The sequence below is a fragment of the Chiloscyllium punctatum genome, chromosome 18 (genome assembly GCF_047496795.1).
Source record: "Chiloscyllium punctatum isolate Juve2018m chromosome 18, sChiPun1.3, whole genome shotgun sequence".
NCBI classification, from domain to species: Eukaryota; Metazoa; Chordata; class Chondrichthyes; order Orectolobiformes; family Hemiscylliidae; genus Chiloscyllium; species Chiloscyllium punctatum.
Window position 1 is genome coordinate 83,143,856 of NC_092756.1, and position 23,815 is coordinate 83,167,670.

General features: G+C 40.9%; 1 protein-coding gene across 4 annotated transcripts in view; it reads right to left on the reverse strand.

Annotated features, from left to right (window-relative positions):
- Positions 1–23,815, reverse strand: part of LOC140489253 (glutamate receptor ionotropic, NMDA 2B-like) — a 388,460-nt gene that overhangs the window by 55,062 nt on the left and 309,583 nt on the right. For all 4 annotated transcript variants that reach the window (XM_072588602.1, XM_072588600.1, XM_072588601.1 and 1 more), the window contains 2 exons: positions 7,172–7,286; positions 1,555–1,760 (listed from right to left, as the gene is read on the reverse strand). In XM_072588602.1, coding sequence (XP_072444703.1) covers positions 1,555–1,760; positions 7,172–7,286 — 321 coding nt within the window. The remainder of the gene's footprint in view (positions 1–1,554; positions 1,761–7,171; positions 7,287–23,815) is intronic.

A 23,815-nucleotide genomic window follows, 5' to 3' on the forward strand; every position in this document is an offset into this window, starting at 1 on the left:
TGTGAGCAACTCACTTAATGTCATTCTCTAGTCTTATTCCTGTGACCCTGTAAATTGTGTCTTTTCAAACATATCTAACATCCATCTACGTATTGATTAAACCTGCCTCTACCTCACATTCCTGATGAAGCGCTTATGCCCAAAACATTGACTCTCTTGCTCCTCAGATGCTGCCTGACCTGCAGTACTTTTCCAGCCCACTTTTCGACTCTGAGCTCCAGCATTTACAGTCCTCACTTTCTCCTCCACCTCACCTGTCAGGCAGTGCGTTCCAGACTGTAAATATTGACTGTGGGAAAAGTATTTTTCTCTTGTCACATTTGCTACCTTTGCTAATTTCCTTAAATCTGTGCCTGTTAGTATGTGAATGGGAACAATATCCCAAGGTGTCTACTCTATCCAGGTTCAGATTCAGTCTCTTTCAGAAAATAATATTTTAAATTGAGACAATGTGGTAAGTTTGTGCAGAGTGAGGAGGATTGGACAAAACTAGGCCTCAATGGTTTCAACAGGTCTACATGTCTGAGTCTCTTGTTGACAAATTGATTGTCATGATTAATGAATGTCTCCATTGTCATTGCATTACTTGACGATACAGTACTGGGAAAGTCAAAGGCAAATTGGATGGTCAGGGGTCTTTCTTTCTCTGTTTGTAAGGCAGCTCTGTTGCTGAAGCAGTCTCTGTGCCGTATGGGTTTTTTAAGTGGCTGCAGTTGTTCCCTGCTCCTGGAGGGCAGAAGCTTCTCCAATCTGTTTGCATTTCATGGGTGTGATGCAACTATCTGCAGGATTAATAGATCTGACAAAAAAATTAGGACGACCAGAGGTACAAGGCTCTCATTTGTGCAGATAGTCTTCCTTGGCTGTAAGGAGATAAGGGATTCTAGGAGACACATCATGGAACAGCTAATGAGAAATTTAATTGCATTCCATATTCCTTGATTTAATGCAGATTGTGTAAGTGCTTCTTTTCTTTGATAATTTCATCACGTAACAGTATAAGAGAGATGAGCTAGAGTAGTCTATTCAGCCCTTTGAGCCGACTCCACCATTCAAGATCTCAATTCAAGCTTTCCATACTATTTCTATCTCCCTAAATTGTCTTCGTATCCAAGAATCTATCAACCTCTGTTTTGTAATACTTGCTGCCCTAGCTAGAGGAGAAAATTCCAAAGAATTATGACCCTGTAAGACCATAAGACTTAGGAGCAGAAGTAGCCCATTCAGCCTATTGGGTCTGCTCTGCCATTTAATGAGAACATGGTTAATATGATCATCCTCAACTCCACCTCCCTGCCTAGATTCTATCTGAGTAAGGAATCTGCAACACACATTTTACACAAAAATATATATAATTTCTCCCTCTCAAGGAGAATCAGGGCCCAGACAGCCAAACATACTTTTGGCACCAAGGTGGAATGGCTACTCATTATACTGCCTATCGACACTGCCTCAGTCTCCACAATTGTTAAAGTCAGGCCTCCACCTGGCTGTTCTGCCCATTAATGAACCATCATTCTAAAAGTAAAATGCATCAAAGTTGCCCAAACTTACATGGCTTTAACTTGCTTCCGGCAGGGCACTGTGTTTCTCATGCACGTTCCACTCAGTGAGTCGACATCCTCCACGATGACAAATGGCGCTTCCTCCAGCGTGACGATGCTCAAGTGGTCATCCTCCTCCTCCGACTCTGAGAACAAGTAGTACCGGGGCCAAACGTGGTACTTCATGGTCAACCTCTTTGCCTCCCATTTCCCAACCTGGAGAGAAGCACACATGGACTGATGAGCAAAACAACAGGCAAATAAGCAACACCCAAGTGAGGGCACATGGCAAATGGTGGTCACCAGAATCACCGGCTGGTCAATTGAGTCTCATACGGTGTTCCGATGAGACTCATTCTTTGGCTAGACCTGTAATTGTGCAGTTTGAACTTACGGTTTTGTATATTATTCATCCAGTAATTTAACAACATTACCATGCCCTGGGCCATTAATGGTCAGAGAATCATGCCAGATGTGGCATCGCAGGAAAAGATGTCCCATTGGGATATAGCACATTCAGAATCCTGTCGCATTTGTGTCATTTTGAGGCTCAGAATCATAGAATCTCTACAGTGTGGAAGCAGGCTATTTGGCCCATTAAGTATGCACCGACCCTTCAAAGAACATTTCACCCAAGCCCACCACCACCCACAAAACCATACCCTATTCCCGTAACACTGCATTTTCCATGGCTAATCCACATATCCTTCGACACCAATGGGAAATTTTGCATGACCAGTCCACCTAACCTACACATCTTTGGACTTTGGAAGGAAACCAGAGCAGCCAGTAGAAACGTAGGCAGACATGGGGAAAAGGTGCAAACTCCTCACAGACTGCTTCCCAAGGCTGGAATCCAACCTGGATCTCTGGGGCCATGAGGAGGCAGTGCTGGCCACTGAACCACTGGGCCACCCTATCGCATTTGGCATGTCACATGAAAATTTCCGTGGTACGTTAATGAAAATATGTTAAAGGAAGGTCCATCTGAACTCTGATTGACCCACAGCTTTGCAGCAGAAAGGAAATTATTGTAAAGACTCAGCAGGTCAGACACCATGAGGGAAGGTGAGACTTTCAGTTTTTTTACCAGAACTGGCAGTCACTGCAAACATTTGGAAGACATTTTTTGTACAGAGGGTGAGAAACCTATAAATGTCAGTAGTATTACACAGGGTAAATGCAGGAATGGTGTTCCTAAGGCCCAGCGAGCCCAGAACCAGGGGTCACTGTCTAAGGGTGTAGGGTAGGCCATTGAGGACTGAGATGAGGAGAAGTTTCTTCACCCAAAGTCATAGAATCATAGAGTTGTACAGCATGGAAACAGATCCTTCAGTCCAACTTGACAATGATAATCAGATATCCTAAATTAATCTAGTCCCATTTGACAGCCTTTGGCCCATATCCCTTTAAATCTTTCCTATTCATATATTCATCCAGGTGCCTTTTAAATATTGCAATTGTACTAGCTTCCACCACTTCCTCTGGCAACTCATGCACCACCCTCTGCATGAAAAATGCCCCTCAGGTCCTTTTTTAAATCCTGTCCCTTTCACCTAAAACTATGTCCTCTATTCCTGATGAAGGACTTATGCCCGAAATGTTGATTCTCCTGCTCCTCGGATGCTTCCTGATCTGCTGTGCTTTTCCAGCACCACACTCTTGGCCCTATGCCCTCTAGTACTAGATTCCGCCATCTTGGGAAAAAGACTTTATTATATAAACCTCTATAAGGTAACCTCTCAGTCTCTAATACTGCAGGGAAATAAGCCCCAGCCTATTTAGCCTCCCTTAAAACTCAAACCCTCCAACCCTGGCAACATCCTGCCAAATCTTTTTTGCACCCTTTCAAATTTAACAACGAATTTCCTCTATTATGCAGGTCAGAGTTGAATGCAGTTTTCCAAAGGTGGCCTAACCGATGTCCTGTACAGCCACAACATGATCACCCAACTCCTATACTCAATGCACTGACCAATAAGGCATGCGTACCTAATGTCTTCTTCACCATCCTGTCTACCTGAGATTCACTTTCAAGGAATTATGAACCTGCACAAACTTGTTGCTTTGTTCAACAACACTCCCCAGGACCTTGCCATTAAGTGTATAAGTCCTACCCTGGTTTGCCTTTCCAAAATGAAACACCTTACATTTATCTAAATTAAATTCCATCTGCCACTGACTCTATGGAATTATCTGCCACAAGAAACAGTTGAGGCCAAAACGTTGAATACTTTTGAGAAGGAGTTAGATATAGTCCTTAGGGCTGGAGGGATTAAAGGATATGAAATGAAAGTGGGAACAGGGGACTGGGTTAGATGATCAGCCACAGTCATACTGAATGGAAAATTTGGCTCAAACAGATGAACGGCCTATTCCTGCTATTATTTTCTATGTTTCTATGTTAAAATCACGCAGGATGCTTTAAGACACATGGCCATTGAAAAAAATTAGGCCGGACAAGAAACAAAAACAAAATTATATGAAGAAGTATTTAGAAAGGGATTAAAGTAGACAGCTCCAGCTGAAGAGGCAGTAATAGAACAGAGTCGAGAGTGTGGTGCTGGAAAAGCATAGCAGGTCAGGCACCATCCAAGGAGCAGGAAAATCGACACTTCGGACAAAAGCCCGTCAAGCCGGAAATGTTGATTTTCCTGTTCCTCAGATGCTGCTTCATCTGCTGTACTTTTCCAGCACCACACTCTCGACTCTGATCTCCAGCATCTGCAGACCTCACTTTTGCCCAGTAATAGAACAGGTACAGTGGGCTGAATGGCCTCTCTTTGGACTTATTTGGGTTTTGATTGTAATGCCTCAAAGTGTGTGTGAGCTGCCAAAAAGAACAACAGTTCTGCACACAACACATTTCCATTAAAAAGTGTCATTTAATCCATATTTGTTGCACTAGTTGAGGAATCAATGCTGGATAGACATCCTCTCCCACCCTTGCAATTTGAAAATTGCCATAATATTTTTATTATATACCTGGACAGGTAAATAGAACCTCAAATTAGTATCACAACTGACTTAGAGGGTTGTAGAGAGTTACATTATGAGGATAGCATGCATAAGTGTGACGTCCATTCCTTCTGAGTTTAGAAGATTGAAGGGTGATCTGATGGAAGTGGACCAGAAACGTTCACCGGTTTGACATCTCTCTGCTGATGCGTTGCATGTGGAAACCATCGTTCAGAAAACAACTCATATATATGGCTGTTTAAAAGTCTCACACAAGGTCTTTATACATCAGCACAGATCTGAGTCAGTTAGTTATTGACTAACGAGCTGTCAAGCTCACCCATTTAGATGAGTATTTAACAGATTGGCATTTGGGAAGTTGTAAAGGTTCTCGTTAATTTATCTTACGCCTGCATTGTGTATGGAGATGATGCAACTAATCATCTCAATGACCAGTATCTTATTTAATAAACACTCCAACCCACAATAAAGTCTTGTTTCTATTCTGGAAATGCTTCCAAAAAATAACCACTTGATTAAAACAATCAACCTGGCGGCATTTAATTGGCATGAAATGTTATTGCAGCTACCCACTCTGAATGTGCTGGTGTTTAGAAGGATGAAAAGCAATTTAAAGGATCTTCACGCGGTGGCTGTGATGAGGTTATTTTCACTGGTGGGAGAATCTAGATCTAGGGGTCATTGTTTAAAAATTAGACGCTGTTCATTTTAAACAAAGTTAAGGACAATTTTTAAAATTCTCCTTAACTTTGTTTAAAATGAATGGCATCTAATTTTTAAACAATGAAGCTTTGGAATTCTCTTCCTCAAAAGTGAGTGAAAGCAGAGTCTTTGAATACAGTTTTAGGCAAAGACAATAGATTCTGGCTATGCAAAGGGGTGAAATGTTATCGGGCATAGACAGGAGTTATAGAATCAGACATATGGAAACAGACCCTTCAGTCCAACCAGTCCATGCCGAACATAACCCCAAGCCAAACTAGACCCAGCTGCCTGCTCCTGGCCCATATCCCGCCAAATCTTTCCAATTCATGTACTTATCCAGATACCTATTAAATATTGTGATGATACCCACATCCACCACTTCTTCAGAAAGTTCATTCCACGTGTGAAGCACCTTCTGTGTAAAATATTTGCCCGTGTGGAGTAATCAGATCAGACGTAATCTTATTGAATGGTGGGGTAGGTATGAGGGGTCGAATAGTCTACTTATGAACCTTATAACGGGTGAAGGTGGCAGGGGAGGGAGTGCAGTTTAAGGTATGCACAGTCCAAGACTTTATAAATAGAGGTATAGAGTACAAACAGGAAAGCTATGGTAAGTCTTTATGAAACTTTGGTTTGGCCTTAACTGGAATATCATGTCCAATTCTGGGCACCACAATTTGGGAACAATGTGACCGTGTTTGAGAGATGACAGAAAAGATTTACGAGGATCATACTGGGTCTGAGAGATTTCAGTTACATGGATACTTTGGCAAAGCCAGGAACTGTGCTTCTAAAGAACAGAAAGTCGAGACAAGATTTTGCAAGATTTGATATTATCATGAGGAAAGTGGATAGATTGGAGAAATAGAAACTGTTCTGATTGGCAGAAGAGTCTAAAATCAGATGGCACTGGCTCAAAGTGCTTGACAAAAGAAGGAGAGACATTTATTTTTTGCAGTGAGTGGTTAGGATCTGGAATGTGTCATCTGGGAATGTGGAAGAGGAAGATTCAGCCATGGCTTTCAAGAGGAATTGGGTGATTACCCGAGGAGAAAAGATTCTCAGAGCCATGGGCAAGTGAGATGAGATGAGGCGCTCTTGAAGAGAGCTTGGAGCAGATACACCAGATCAAAAGTCTTCCTTTTGTGCTCTATTCAAACTATGGCACTGTGTTGCTGTGGCACGTGGATGCCAAACTAAAAGTCAACATGAAACAAACCAGGCTGGAAATATTATCATAAAATCCGTATAGTGTGGAAGCAGTCCATTCAGCCCATCAAGTCCACCCTCCAAAGAATACCCCAGCCAGATCCACAATTCCTGTTGCTAATCCACCTAATCTGATTATCCCTGAACACTATGGGCAATTTCCCATGGCCAATCCTCCTAACTTGCACAAACTTTGGACTGTGGGAGGAAACCGCAGCACCCAAAGGAAAGCCACACAGACACAGGGTGAATATGCAAACTTCACACAGACAGTCACCCAAGGGTGAAATCAAACCCAGGTCCCTTGCGCTCTGAGGCAGCAGTGCTAACTACTGAGCGACTTTACCACCCTGTTAGCCCTGTTTCTCATTCAATAGACACATTGCCGGAACTTGCTGATTTTATTTCAAGCTGACGTGAGGTGAAATAACTAAATATTCGGTGGGTTACTGGAGGACTGCAAGTGGAAAGCTGCCTTAGTTTTGGGTGATGCTGACAGGAGGAGCAGGAAGGATTATACAACAATCATGAAAATTTCCAATTACAACTGTGGATAGGGTCATTCCTCAGCAATTTGTATTTGCTGTTAGTTGCTAAGCTGGTGGGTGCATAGGATAGGCTGGACAAGTTGTGCACGGCATTTTTGCTGCATTATTATGTCAAAGAATTTCACACAACACAAATGCATGCATTAAATATTCCTTGCAAAGAAAGCCCCCGAACGTCTTTACCTTCTCCCAGACTCGCTCTTTGTTGAGTAAGATAATAACTAATTTGGGATGCATCTGGTACCCGTCTTCACTGAAGGAAAGGTTTCTTCCCTCGAAGCTTACATTCATAAGGTATCTGCAAAAAATAGAAGAGAAGCTGGAGATTAATGTCGAGAATGCAGAGTTGCCTCTGTTTATTGTCAGTCATCACTAGGTGCTTAACAAAGCACTACAATTAGAAGCTCTGAAAAGAAACCATTACTCAATAGAGAAACCTGTGGGTTGGTTCCTCTTAAGGTTTATACTTGCAGTTAGCATTCACTGCCTGACTGTGTGATGCTATTTTCAGGGCATTCAAGAGCCAACTGTATTCAGTAATCTCCCATTCGAAATGCTCAAATGTTGCAAGGTTGAATATGCATCAATTATTATAGCACCTGCCTTTAGTGGCACCATAGGTTAGACGGTGTCCTGCCACACACAACTAAAACTTGCATTTGTATTGCGTCTGGGATGTAGAATATAAACCATCCGGAGGTGTTTTGCAGAGGAGTAGTCAGACAGAGAAATTGACACTGGACAAAGGGAGGAGGCGTTGCGAGATGTGGTCAAAAGATGGTCAAAAAAGTGGATTATAAGGAAGATTTTAAAAGGATGAGAGGGAAGTGGAGAGGCAAAGGGATTTACTGAGAGAATTACAAGGTAATATTATGCATAACTTGCCAACCTGGAAAGTTCACACATGATGACAATCTCCTCATAGTTAAAAGCTCAAAATTAATAAAAGGAGGCCTGTGATTCTAGTCTCTCCACTCCACCTTTACAGGGGCTATGCTCGATTGCACATTAGTCCATGCTTAAGGAGCAGAGCACGACAATATAATCCATTTTCTGTTACAGGGTCAAAAGACTTCATCCTTTTCAATGATACTTGAGACTCAAAACATAGAAAGCAGTAGGGCACAAGCTTCCAGTAACCTTAACTGCAGCTATTCCCAAAACCTTCCATCTTTTGAATTACAGGAGAAATTGAAATTACACCAAATTGTAATCTGGGGATATAGTTTAAAAATTATACTGAGTGCTGTGCAGATACAGAAATGAGCATCAAGAGAACATGATCCAGGAGTTACATTAAACAGCAGGTAAAAAGAACAAATCAATGTGTTCAACAGTGGCCCTACACCATCAGAACTCGTATCACAAGTTTGATTTTCCAAATATTGCTACTTGTGCTATGCACTGAAGAACGTATCTGTAAATAAATTTCCTGTAGTTGATGGAATATTCAAATATTGCCTCCTCATATAAAATAATTAAACCCTAACAAATGGCAGATACACTGAGGAAGATTATAGTGCTGGAATATACAAAACAATTACAGAACAACAGGAATAGGAATAGGTCATTCAGTCCATCAAGCCTACCCCATCATTCCCAATCTTCACTGGTCAAACATTTTAATACCTTTAACCCATCCCGTCACTACAACCCTGTACAATAGAAACACAGAAACAGGAGTAGGCCATTCAGCCCATTGAAGAAACAAATGTCTCAAGAAAGAAAGCAAACACTATTTTGTTATATCCTTACAGATATGACCAGATCGCAGTCAACTTAAGAAAGGCAATCGAGTGATTCATCCCATTTCAAGAAATTAGGTGATTCCCTGACAAATGACCAAGTTGTTCCCTGTGTTGAAGGATTTGACTTTCATGGGATACAAGTTAGGACTGAGAAAGGTTGAAAGGGAGACTCACACGGAATTTTCCTGCCTCATAATTTACAGTGACGGGGAAAGACTTGTATTCAAAATTATGTTTTCCACAGATTTTGAATGTACCTAATACTTTCCAGTCAACACAAAATGTAACAGGCAATTGGCACATACAAAGCTTTTATTGACAGTAAAATTATTGTCTCCTGTTAACCAGTCAATTGAGGGATAAATAATCATCAGGACACAGGTCTAACTCTCCTGCAATTGTAGAATGGGATCTGTACAGCCCACCTGAGAAGGCAGAAGATTTAATGTTTCATTCAAATGGTTGCTACCTCTAACAGTGTAGTACTCCATCAGTGCAGCAGTCAGTGTGTCAGCCTGGATTTTGTCCTCAGATTCTGGTTTGAGGTTAGAAGCCCCCAACTTTCTGATTCAGTTGAGAATGCGCTGACCCACCATTAACGTCCATGTTATACACAGCGCTTTTGACATGGAAAAGTGCTCCCAAAGTACAAAGCTGTGGACGGAGAAATTATGGAAGTTCCATGAAGCAGTCATTGCCACTGAGAATCTCCTTGGGGTATCTTTTGACTTCATCAGTGGAATGAGCTAGGTTTGGGCACACAGCCAATCTCCAACCTATCTGAACTTATGCCCAACGAAGACTGGAGAGTAAACTCACATACCTGACCTGAACCCAACCCAACCCATTCTCCTGGAGTGATTCAGGTTACAATTTACTACTACAAGTTCTGTTCTCTTGTGTCTCTGTGCAGAGTGTGGCTCAGTGGTTAGCACCGCTGCCTTGCAGCACCAGGGACCTGGGTTCGATTCCAGCCTCAGGCGACTGCGTCTGAGTTTGCACATACTCCCTCTGTCTGTGTGGGTGTGCTCCGGTTTCCTCCCACAGTCCAAAGATGTGCAGGTCAGGTGAATTAGCCATGCTAAATTGCCCATAGTCACAGGTGCATTAGTAGGCAGTAGGCAGTAGGTGGATGGGTTACTCTCTGGAGTGTCGGTGTGAACTTGTTGGGCCGAAGGAATCTAATCTACCTCTGGGCCAGAAACTCAGAGCTTCACAGCTATGGAACGCACTTCATAACAGCCAAAAAGGTTTCTTATCAATCTGTAAATCCTTCAGATGTAAATCCTTTGGCTGGCTGTAAGTGCAGAAGATTTCTTTGTCATCCAGAAATGTGCGGTAGTCACAGCACAACAGCGTCCCTATGTTAGTAAGCATCACCTTCATTCTAAGGGACTACCACACACATATTCCATTTCATTCCAGGGGTCTTAAAAGAAGTAGACAGCAAAATCACTAATGTGTTGGTTATAATAATTTCCAAAACTCATTTGATTCAGGGAAGGTTCCTTTAAATCAGAAAATTGCTGATGTAACTCCTCATTCAAAAATGGAGGGATGTAAAGTAGGAAACTGCAGGCCAGTAAACCTAACATCCATCACAGCTAAAATGTTAGAAGCTATTATTAAAGGCATTATGGCAGAGAACTTGAATAAATTCAAGGTAATCAGGCAGACTCAACATTGTTTTGTCAAAGGGAAATCATGTTTGACTAATTTATTGGAGTTCTTCGAAGAATTAACTTGTGATGTAGACAAAGGAGAACTAGTGGACTTTTTTAAAAAATCATTCATGGGATGAGGATATTGCTGGCTAGGTCAGCACTCATTGCCCAGAGGGCAGTTAAGAGTCAACCACATTGCAGTGGGTCTGGAGTCACATGTAGTCCAGATCAGGTAAGGATGGCAGCTTCCTTCCCTAAAGGATATTAGTGAACTAGATGGGTTGTTCCTGACGGTCTACAATGGATTCATTAGACTCTTAATTCCAGATATTTATTGAATTCAAATTCCGCCATCTGCCATGGCAGGATTTGAACATTACTTGGGTCTCTGGTTTAACAGTCCAGTGATAACACCCAAGGCCATCACCTCCCCTTATTGTATTTAGATTTCCAGAAGGCATTTGATAAGGTGCTAGATAAAGGTTATTGTGGAAAGTAAGAACTCATGGTGTTGGGATAATATGGCTAAGGGAAGTAGACTGACAGGATGTCATGGGTGCTGAGACCTCAACTCTTTACAATGTATGTCAATTACTTGGATGAAGGGATCAAAGGTATGGTGACTAAATTTGCTGATGTCACAAAATAGATAGAAAAGTGAGTTGGGAAGAGGGCATCAGCAGCCTACAAATGCATATAGGTGGGTTAAGTGCGTGGCAAGGATTGAGCAAATGAGTGCGATGGGGAAGTGTGTGAAATTGTCTATTTTGACAGAATTGATAAATAAGGTGGCTTAGCATTCTTGCCTTCATTGCTCAGACCTTTAAGTACAGAAATTGGGACGTTATGTTGAGGTTGTGCAGGATGTTGGTGAGGCCCCTTCTGACATACTGGTTGCCCTGCTGTAGCAAGGATATTAAGCTAGAGAGGGTTCAGAAAAGATTTTCCAGGAAGTTGCTGAGAATGGAGAGTTTGGGTTATAAGGAGACATTGGATAGGCGGGGACATTTTTCACTGGAGTGTCTAGAGGTTTATAAAATCATGAGGAGTATAGATAAGGTGAGTGACAGGTGTCTTTTCCCTAAGGTGGTGGATTTCAAGACTGGAGGGAATATTTTTAAGGTGAGAGGGGAATGGTTTAAAAAAGACATGCATGACAATTGTTTTACGCAGAGTGGTTTATGTGTGGAATGAACTTCCAGAAAAAATGTTGGATGCAACTAAAGTTACACCATTTAAAAGACATTTGGATAAGTACATGAATAAGGAATGTTTGGAGGGAAATGGACCAGCACAGGCAGGTGGAACTAGTTTAGTTTGGGATTATGGTTGGCATGGACTGGTTGGACCAAAGGGTCTGTTTCCGTGCTGTATGACTCTATGACTATATGTTATGTCCTTTTGTCAGCTTATGGACACAATATAAATGAATTTCTGGGCATGAGGTTCTGTATCCAATTTGCATGATTATGGGAATATTGATATACCAGTCACTGCTTTTGGAGTAAAGAAACGTCTTATGGTATGCTTAAAGATCCTTGCAGCAATCTGGACACTTCCTTTAGCACAATGGAATCTGAATTGCTTACTAACAGAGAAGTCTGTCTCCAAAGAGAATCACCAGATGCAGTTTGATGTGTTTTCAGAAGGAGGTAGAGTTGAGGTCGGGGTAAGGAAAGGAACTGGATTGCGTTTGCATAGCATTGAGGGAGGGAGGTACAGTTCAAGCTATACAGGCCAGAGGGTTGTTGTAGACATTGATGTTACTGCAAGTTATAGTGAAGAAGGGTGACTTTAACTGAGTATGGAGCAAGGAGATGGCAATTCAGCTCATTGGAGATGATTTAGGGAAGAAACATTGAAATAAATCAAGATGAGGTAAGGAGCAGAAGTTTGAGATTCTTGAGGTTGGACTAGACAGGAGAGATTGAGTTTATTAGGAATTAGATAAAAATAGGGTGTTGTTGTTCTTGGGATGGGGTAAGGGGGAGGCACTGAGGTTACTGAGAATGAAGGTGTTGGGTTATAGAGGATGGGGTAGGAATGAGGGGTCGAATTATATAGAAAAGAAATGGCAAAATGTGACTGATTCATCAGACTGGATACTCATTGAATCAATTGGTTCTGGTGTGAACCTAAAACATCTTAAGAGGAAGTCAAGTGAAATTTGTTATTTTTAATCATTTTCTGATCTGTGATTCACAAATTAACAACTGACAGGCTTAAATTTCAAAATGCAGAGAGCCCTTTCTTTTCTCCCTCCAGACAAAGCAAATGCAGTTAGCAATAAAATTACTGATATATTCTAATTAAATCTTTATTTTTAAATTCCCTGGCATCAAAGACTTCGCATTGCTGACTCACACCCGCACATATCATGGTGACATCACATGTTTTAGTTGGCCAAATATTTGCCTGTGTGGCTGACCGAGGCAGAACATGTTATTCCCTTGGGAATTCTGCACTGACAGAGATTTATATCCCCACTTGAAGCAAATAATTACTTACAAGGCAGTCTCTACCTAACCTCCAAATCGGTAGAAAAAATAAAGCTCATTAGCTTCAACTAATCTATCTACTTCAGGTAATAGCTTTTCTTCTTTTAGACACAGTCAGGTACAGGTCAATATTTAGTAATTTACATCTTTAGAGATCTTATTGTCAGCTTTTTTTTGGTGGTATTATTTTGACGGTGACAGTACTTGTTTAAGCCAATGCCAATGCTAAATCAGCAGACAATAAAACATGCATCAAATTTTCCTGCACTAATATTCCAAAAAGTGGCAAACAAGAGTTACAGTGGCTGCAGTTCTAACATCATCCATAAGAAGGTTTTTGCCACTGTTTCCCTGTTATTTACTACCTATGCTACTTAACTCTGTGATCTGCCTGTCTTGCTCACAAGGCAAAGCTTTTCACTGTGCCTCGGTACACGTGACAATAAATTCAATTCAATTCAATTCAATTCAATTCAATTCAATTCATAAGAAAGGATGATTTAGAGGTGCCAGTGTTGGGCTGGGGTGGACAAAGTTAAAAATCACACAACGTCAGGTTATAGTCCAACTGGTTTATTTGGAAGCACTTTCAGAGCATTGCTGATGAACCACCTGATGAAGGAGCAGTGCTCCTAAAGCTAGTGCTTCCAAATAAACCTGTTGGACTATAATCAGGTGTTGTGTGATTTTTAAGAAAGGATGAAGTAAAGTTTGTTCTGCTTTAATAACGAACATCACACACTTAGCAGAAAGAACTCAGATGCTTATCTCTGAATGACAGCACAGATCCCATGAGTGATGAAGAGTATGCTTCCAAATGAGGTGAGTATTGTTCCACCCAACAGAGAATAAAACTGTTGCTTCTGCTGGGAAAATGACACTGTTAATCCTGGCAGAAAACAGCTCTGTTATTCCCAGTGAAGAAAGCAGTTGCTCCCAATAGGGAAGAGCAGAGTTACACTATTGGGAAAGAGCAATATTACGCCCAAAGGAGAACAACTCTCAGCTACAAGGAGTTCAGTTTGTTTTAGTAACACCCAAGAACAGAAATAGCTGGCAAAACTCAGTGGGTCTGACTCCAACTGTGGAGAGAAAACAGAGTGTACATTTTGAGTCTAGATCCTTCTTCAACACCTCGGAAAATGCAGTATTCATGCTGATGATAGGATGGGGAGGAGTGATAGATAGATGGAGACCAGAAAGAGGGAAAAAAGTACCTTGCAAAAGGCAGGCACAGCTTACTTTAGTGCTGTCGTTCATGAATATTGATTAAGTGTAGTGTATCTGCAGTGAATTTATCTCAATCTTATATAATGTCAATTATATTGCTGCATCAAAAACTGGGTAAATTCATGAAGGAAGGTTGTAAACTCATACAAAATGTATTCATTTTTCCATGACAACACTGTGTATCACATCCCTGCATAGCAACAGTAAGTTCCAATTTTATTTTTCATTCATTGCTGAGATGAAATTTGTCCTCATTTCAAATCCTCCAACTGAAGAGGATACATTTTGACATTCTTCAGTAGTATACAATGAATGATAACAAATCAGAAACCAGTTTTACATTTTGCCTGATTTTTACTTCACTTGACGTCGAGAGGTAGTTTCTGGAAAATCTTGAGATGACAAAGGCCTGGCTCATTTCTGAAACCACTTTTGCAAGAGTGAAACCACTTTCAACCAATATTCAGCTCCTAATTAACATCTCTAAGGAGCCTAAAAATGAAGGTCATCAAAACTGAATATAGCACTGACCAGAATGTTCATGATTTTGCAGTTGGGCTGGGCCACTGGCCATACACTCAGTAAACTGAAGCAAAAACTGTCATTCTCCACTCTTATAAATTCCTTCTCTGCTATTTATTACTCAGAGCAGATCCATGCATTCTGGAATCCCAACTGAAAACTTGCAGACTGTTTAGAGTGGGATTTTTCAGAATTAAATACCCTTGAAGTTATGGAAAGGTTTATGGAGCACAAACTCTCAAATTAGTGCATCCAGACTACCCTTAGATTGGCAACCTCTGAGATTAGCGTAGCCTCATTGCTGCATTCTCATTAGCACACAGTCAAATTATTAGATTGTAAAACTGGTGCACTCTCAAATTGCACTTTCATATCGGTTCATTCTTAATAGTACCATTCACAATTGTTCAAATCGAAACGGATATAGTCAGCATGGTGCACTCTTAAAAGTGGTGCACTTTCAGACTGCACACCCTCAAATTGATGCATGCTCATACCACACACCCTCAAATTGGTGTACCTTCATACTGCACACCCCAACTTGGTACACCTTTATACTGTGCAGCCTCAACTTGGTACAGCTTTATACTGTGCACCCTCGAGCCAGTATACCCTCATACTTGCGCACCCTTATTGGGTGCGTGCTCAGATAGAGCAACCTAACACCAGTGCACTACTAGAAAGTTCTACTCTCATTTGAACATTTCCAGACTGTTAAACTTACTACTGGGCACACTCTCAATAGAACATTATCAATTGCTGCACTCTCATTGGTACAAACTATGATTGGACTACTTTTGGAATAGTACACTCAAAAGATGTTCGCATTTGTATATATATTTAGATACATTTCAAGATTGGTGAAATTTCATCAGTGCATTTTCTCACTTTTACCACATTGTTTTATATTCACACGTGTTCTATTAGATTTGTACACTTTCAAACTGAGGCATTCCCATTGGTATATGCTGAAATTGGTGCACTCAGATGAGTTTCATGGTGCACTCTTAGATTGTTACATGAAGATTCACGCAATCTTGGTTTTGCATCTTCTAAAATTGATGGAATTCCATTGGTACATCTTGGATTAATCTTCATGAGTGTACAAGCACAGACACACAGAGTTTTTGGTGCACAAACAAGTTGAATCACCCATTTTTACATGCTTACATTGAATGATCATTGAGCACTCTCAGAGTAGTATTTTCTCATTTGTCCACACACAGATTCAATGTTGGGATCGCTTTACATATTCAAAGTGGTAAGCTCTCATTGTTACAAACTGAGTTTGTTATACTTGGGTTGGGCCATTCTCAGAGTGGTACATTATTCAACTGGTGCAACCTCAGCTTGTTAAATTTATCAGTACTCTCTAAATCAGATGGTTATACTGCTAGTTTGCTGCACTGTCACTGATATAAAATAAAATTGTTGGATACAGATTGGAATGGCACACTCTCAAGTGATTATACTACCAGAATGGTTCACTCTCACTGGGTACATCCTCAAACTATTAAACTTTCACTGGTACATGCTGAAATTCGGTTACTCTCAAACTGACACTGTCGTTGGTATTTTTTTAGAGTGTTAAACTGCAAGATTGGTGCAATTCCATTGTTCTGCTCTCATATTGCTGTCCTGATGAAGGGCTTTTGCCAAAGCGTCAGCTTTCCTGCTCCTTGGATGCTGCCTGAACTGCTGTGCTTTTCCAGCACCACTCTAATCTAGACTCTGGTTTCCAACATCTGCAGTCCTCACTTTTTCCTAGTCAGACAAATTGGGGTTGATACATGTTCAGATTTGCATGCAGTAGATTGGAAAACTTTCATTGTTATATTATAATTATCATTGGTACACTGTTAGATTGTTACACTCACAGGTATACTCTCAGATTGGAGCACACTCAGTGGAACATGGAAATTAGTGCATCTCAGAATGGATTGTTCTAAATAGTAGATGCTCAGATTACTGCACTCAGCTTGTCACCCTCATTGGTATACTCAACTGGTATACACACACATTGAAACGCTGTAGGATTGGTGTAAAATCATACATTTACTCTCTGATTGATGCAGATTAGCACACTTTTGTCATTACACTCATATTGGTGCAAACTCAATTTAGTGAACTCATATACTGCATTGGTACATTCACAGATTGTGTACAGAGTGATTGCACACTGTTATTAGTAGACTCATTGACACATTATCAGATGTTTGAACTGTTAGATGGGTGTCTTTTTAATCATGTACTCTGATTGTAGGGCACTAACTGGTATGCACCCAGGTTGTTAAATTGCCATATTGGTGTACATTCAATTAATTGGTGTGGCATGCATTTGTGCGAACTCATTAATGTATTATCAAATGGGACATGTTCAGATTGTTCCAATTTTATTGATATACAGTACTTTCATATTGTTGCAGTGTCAGTATGACACACTCTCAATGCCCCATTCTCAGACTGGCACACTATCAGATTGGCATACTCCCAGATTGGGTAGCTCTTGGATTGGTACACTCTTAGTGGTACACTGAGATTGAAGTGAACAGAAATGGATACACACTCAGATTGATGCACTGTCATTGGTACTGTCTCAGAATATTACAAACAAAAATTTACATGCCTGGCAGTACACTCTCAGACTTGTGTACTTCTAGATTGCTGTATTCACAGATTAATGCACACACAGGCTTTGGTAAATGAGTAGTTTGTTATACTTGGACTTAGAACACTGTCAATGGTACACTCACATTTTGTCATCTCACTGGTATATTGGCAGAAAGTTCTCATGCTAATTTGGTGCCCTGTCAGTGGTTTTTCTTTAGACTGATGCACACTCAGATTAACATAATCTCAATTTGACACCTTCTGACTTGTACGCTCTCCAGTGATGCACTCCTGGATTGGCACACTCTGAGATTGGTACACACTCATTGGTACACTCTCCAATATTTGCGTGCATTGCCAAAATCTTGCTGATCTACTATCAAATTGGTACACTCTTTGGCAGACTGTTAGATTGTTACACTCCATACTTTCAGATTGTTTCACTCGAAAATGAACACATTCAAAGATTGGTACATGCTCACTGGTACACAGATTGGTATGCCATGATTGGTCCATATTTAATGGTTTGTTGTCATTGCTGTACTCTGATTGGTAAACATAAATTGACAAATACTTGAATTGTTAGACTGATAGACTGGTGCAGTCTCATTGGTTCATTCACAGATTGATGTACTGTTTGATTGGTGCACATTTATTGGTCCACTTTCAGATTGGTTAATAATTAAAATGGTTCTCATCATTGGATTGGTACATACTCAGATTCTCACACTTTCAGTTTTGGTACTGAACACCCATTGGTAGGTTCTCATAGTTTTACACCTAGGTTGCTACCTCTGTATTGGTACACTGTCACATATTTACATTGTCACTAGTGCACTGTTCAGTTTTAACATTGAATGGTGGCTCTTTTTTGGCACTCGCAGTTTCGCTTTCAAAGTGTTACAATGCCACATTGAGGCCCTTTAATGGGTAAACTCTTGCTTGCTCCAGTTGGTACACCCTACATATTCAAGATGGGTCAATCCCATTGACACAAACTTTGATTGCTACTTTAAACAGCACTCAGAAACAGAAATTGCTAAAAAAAATCTCAGCAGGTCTAGCAGCATCTGTGGAGAAGAGTCAGGGTTAACATTTCAGGTTCAGTGACCTTTAGAGTGGTATATTCTCAAATAATCATACAATCAGAATACACGGGTTCTCAAATAAACATACGCTGTCAGAGTACTGCACTCTTGTATTGCATGCTTAGCGAGCCTGAAAATTTGCCATTCTCTGGTTTCTGCTCACTGTTTCACTCTCAATTTATTGCATTTTCAAATGGTTACACTGTTAGTTTGTTGCACTCAGATTGCTCCACTTTCACTGATACATTTTCAGATTGATGCACTGCCAAATTTGTTCAGGCTGATTATTACTCCCACATCGTTGCTCTCTCATTGCTGCACTCACATTGATTACACTCTCCAATATTACACTGCTAGAGTTGGTAAACTCACACAGTTTCTTTATAAATTATTTCACTCAATTGGAACACTCAGATTTGTTCACTTTCTTTGGGATAGTCTTAGATTATTACCCTTTGACTGGTATACACTGTGCTTAGTGGTACTCCTGGTTTGGTGCACATACTGATGTATTCTTAGACATTTCAATGTACAGATTTGTGTATTTTGATTAGGACACTTTCAGATTGTACACTGCCAGATTGGTGACCCTGTTACATTCTCAGATGAGTATGTTTGGATATTTATTGATACACTGGTACACTTTCAGATTTTCATGAATGAGACATTTTCTCTGGCTTGCTCTCATATCATGCATGTTGATCGGTATAAACATCAGAAAAGGATGCCCTCAGATTATTACCAGTTTAGATTAGTTCACTCTCATTGGTATGTTGTCAGTATTGCACACACTCAAAGCCTCTTGAACAGTTGTTCTGCCCCTTTAGTGCAGTGTATTGGTGCATACAAATTGCTGCATGTTCAGAATTTGACACTCTTACATTGATGTACTTTGACTGTTGCTCTCTCATATTGGTGCAAGCTGATTGGTGCAATATCAGAATGACGCGCTGTCAGATTGTGGCCCTGCCCAATTGGATGCAATATCCACATTGGCAAACTCGCTAATTCAAGTTTTCTAAGATCATTATTACGTGCTCAAACTGGTGCTTATTCAAACTCACTCCTACTGGTACACTCTTGATAGATGTATGTTTGGCAATCTTGCAAGATTGGTACATTCACAGTTTGTTGCACTCATTGACACACTTTTCAATGTTTGCACTGCTAGATTGATGACCTCATTACTGCACTCTCATAGCAGTGCACTGTCAAATTCCATATCATATTGTTACCCACTAGGCACTGTCACGGTAATGTATTTTCAGAACGTTACCTGTCAGATTTGCAGACTTGCTGATTTATTTTCTGGTAAACTGCCAGATTGTTGCATTCTTAGATGGCTACACTTCAAGGTGGGTGGTCTTTGGTTGATGCACTTGAAAACGGTTACATTCATTGGTACTTGTTCAAATGGTTATGTTGCTAGACTGGTCTTCTAATGGTGCACTCTCATACAGGAACAGTTGGTGCATTAGAATGGCACAATTTCAAGACAGATACATTTTCATTTAGTATCTCTCGAATTGTCACCTTCATTGGTACACACTCAAATAATTATACATCCAGACCGGTTCACCCTTACTGGGCTTTCTGATTGAACATGCTCAGGTTGTTATGCTGGGCGATTGATGTGCTTAGAGATATGCACTGACAGATTTGCTCCTTTTATTAACACATTCCAAGATTGGCGTATGCTATGATTAGTGCTCACTTAATGGCACACTCTTGGATTAGCATATTTGCATTGTTATGTTCTCAGTGTTGAACCTACAGATTGCTAGTTACATTTTTCTGAATGGTTACACAATGAGACTGATGCCCTCTTATGTGCTTCTTGACATTGTTACACTTTCAGATGGAGCCATTCTGATTGTAACAATCTTTTTGGTACGCTCACATTAGTAGTGTCAGATTCTTCCACTCGCAGTTACATTCTCAGCTGGATGCATTGTCATGTGGTGCATTCTCATTGATGCTCTCTTGTACTGACACACATTGGTAGGAAACTGTCAGAAAAGCACACGCTCAGGTTGTTACACCGTCAGACTGGTGCATTCTTATTCATTGGCCTACCCACTTTCAATCTCAATTTCTTGTACTCTTAAACGGATTCACTCTCATTGCTACAATTGCAGATTGGTGTACTCTCATGGGGAATATAATGGAGGCAATGAGGTCGAGGATCAACGCACATGTCATTTCCTTTAGAGGAGGTCCCATTATAAGCCAATCAGACAATGAATAGGCCACAGAACCTTCCAAGGAGCAGAACAAATCAGAAACCAGTATTCATTTGCTCAAAAGCACCACCAAAGATGGAAATGTACTTACTAGAGAGCCCAGGGTTGTAGAATGACCTCAGCCAGAGGTACGTGACGGCAAGAGGGGTTTGTGGGGATCATGCGGAGGTGGGAGTCACACAAGTGACAAATTTAAATCTAAATAAAAGAGGATGGCACATAGCAAGTCTCCCCTGGCTAATGCCATGTCCCATAACCTTAGAGTCCTTGAACAAGCGTCTTCCCCAAGTGACAACAAGCAACACCAATACATTTGCTGGGCGTGCTCCCCTCATGCTGGCTGACAGGTCTGCCTGCAGACAGACCTCAATATTGTGAGGGGCAGGGTCCACACCCAAGTCCATCTCTCCCAATTAAATGCTTGCTCCACCTCCAGACTGACTGGGAGGAGAATATGAGCTACTTCCTCAAAGTATTGCATGTCAAGTTTTGTACAATATCACCAGTGCAATCAGATTGGCATATTAACAACATTGATGCAGTCTCTGATACAGTTGAACATTGGTTCATCTAACACTGATACTTACTGAGATCTTATTGCTGCCAGAATGGTACAACCTCAGACTGTTACACTGTCAATTGTTGAACTGGCATCCTCTCATTGGTACACTGTCAGGTTGGACTATTCAATGGTAATTGTTCATAATGCTGTAGACTCTGATTGCATCATTGGCAGCTTGATGTGCAGTCATTGTTATACATTGACTACCAGACTTTCAGATCATAACACTGTCAGATTGATGTCATCCCACCGCACACGCTTAGACTCTGACACTTTCAGATTAAGTCACTATATTGGTGAACTCTTATATTGGTCCACGCTTGTATAACTTCAGAATGTATACTTGCAGCTTGTCGCACTGCTGAATTGATGCTCTCTCACACACACTCTCAATTTGCTATGTTCATTGCCACGATCTCATTAACACACCATGAAATTGCTGAACTCTCAGATTGTGATAGTCACTGTATAACCATACATTATTGCGCTGGATGCAGATTGTTACACTTGAGCTGACACATCCTCATCAGTATGCCTGTGTAATGCAATATCCTCATTGGTATACTGTCAGAATGGTATATTCATTGTATTACACTCTCAAATTGAAACAAGCTCAGGTTGGTGAGCTCTCAGACTGACACAATCTCATCAGTATACTCTCAGCTTTTAATCTCAGGTTAGCAAACTCTCATTAAAAGTTCTCAAATTCTTTCAGTCATATTCCTACATGAGCAGATGTTTACATCTATTGATATATTCTCAGATATCTATACTCCCAGAGTGGTGCACTCTGATTAGTGCACACTGATTGGCACACTCTCAGACTCTTACATTGCCAGACTGATACAGCCGTATTGGTAAACTCAGGCTGTGTCCCTTATCATTGGTATACTGTTAGGCTGGAGCACACTCATTGTTAGTCTCAGATTGTTACAATGTAAGATAATTGCAGCCTCACTGGTGCGCTTTCACTCAGATTGGTACACACCCAGAATGGTACATTCTCAGTTTGGTACATTGTCATAATTATTAATTTGCAAATACTCTCGCATAAGATGTATCAACAAATTGTGACACTGCAGGCTTGTGTACAATGACACAACTCAAATTTATGCCCTCTCATTGGTACATTTTCAAACTGTAACACTTTCAAACTATTACACTTTCAGACTGTGACACTCAGAGTGGCTTAGTCTCAATGGTCTATTTCCCAAATTGTTTATTTTCATCAGTAAATGCTCATTTGCCTCTGTCTACCACACTATCAAACTGATACATTCTGCATTGCCAAAGTGATGCATTTTCTTTGAAAAGCTCTCAGCTTCTTACATTTGATAGATTCACAAGTGTGATACAAATTTTAGAGTACTCATGTTTCCTGGAGCAGAATCTAAAACCATGGTTTACTACACCCTCTTTCTCAGGCAAAAGTAGATGGCAATTGCATGAGTGTAGAACTCTGAGGCCTGATGTTCATCAGGACTAGCAGAACCTTTGGGTCTCACCAATGAACTAAATACAGCCACGATCCTAATCACTGTGGCCAAATTAATTGCATTATAAATGAACATACATATTTTGTCAGTAACTGAAGCACAGATCCCATGTGGTGGAGCAGATACAAAGAGTCTGTCAGCCTACATGCTATAGCCATTCAGCGTAGTACACTGAATGCAGCAATCAAGAGCTTTTCAAATAAAAGTAAAGGATACTCCTGGAAAGAGGAAATAGTGAAGCCACTCAGAAGGTCAGCCGCCATCTGTGGAGAGAAAAAAAATGAGTATCAACACTTCAGGTCAATAGTCTTTCATGAGAACCACAGGAAGTTAGACTGTTAATGATGTAATGCTTCGAGAGGTTAGTCATGACTCAGATTGACTCCAGCCTATCAAATTGCTTTGACCCTTTGCAATTCATCTGCCAGCACAACAGGTCCACAGCAGATGCCATCTCCCTGGCCATATAGTCATCCCTGGAGCATCTGGATAACAAGAGTACCTTGTCAGGCTCTGACTTATTGACTACAGTTTTGCCTTCAACCCCATAATTCCAAACAAACTCATCTCTAAACTCTGAGACCTAGGTCTCAGCTCCCTCCTCTATAACTGGATCCTTGACTTCCTGATCCATAGACTGCAATCACTAAGAATAGGCAACAACACCAGTGCCCCACAAAGCTGCTTATTCAGCCTGCTACTATACTCCTTATACACTCAATCATGTGGCCAAATTCTTCCCCGACTCCACTTATAAGTTTGTTGGCGACATCACCTTCATAGGTTAGATCACAAACAATGAGACAGAATACAGGAAAGAGATACAGTGCCCAGCAGCATGGTAAAGACAACAATCTCTCCATCAATGTCAGCAAAATGAAGGATCTGAGCTTTGACTTCAGGAAGCGGAGTGGAAGCAAGCCCCTGTCTGCATCACTAGTGCTGAGGTGGGGATGGTTGAAAGCTTCAAGTTCCTGGGAGTGATGATCGCCAACAATCTGTCCTGGTCCACCCCCGAGAAAGTCTCCCCTTTCTCGGGAAGCTAAGGAAATTTGGCATGTCCAGAAGGACTCTTACTAATTTTCATAAATGCACCATAGAAAGCATCCTTCTGGCAACTGCTCTTCCCAAGACCATAAGAAACCACAGAGAGTTGTGAACATAGC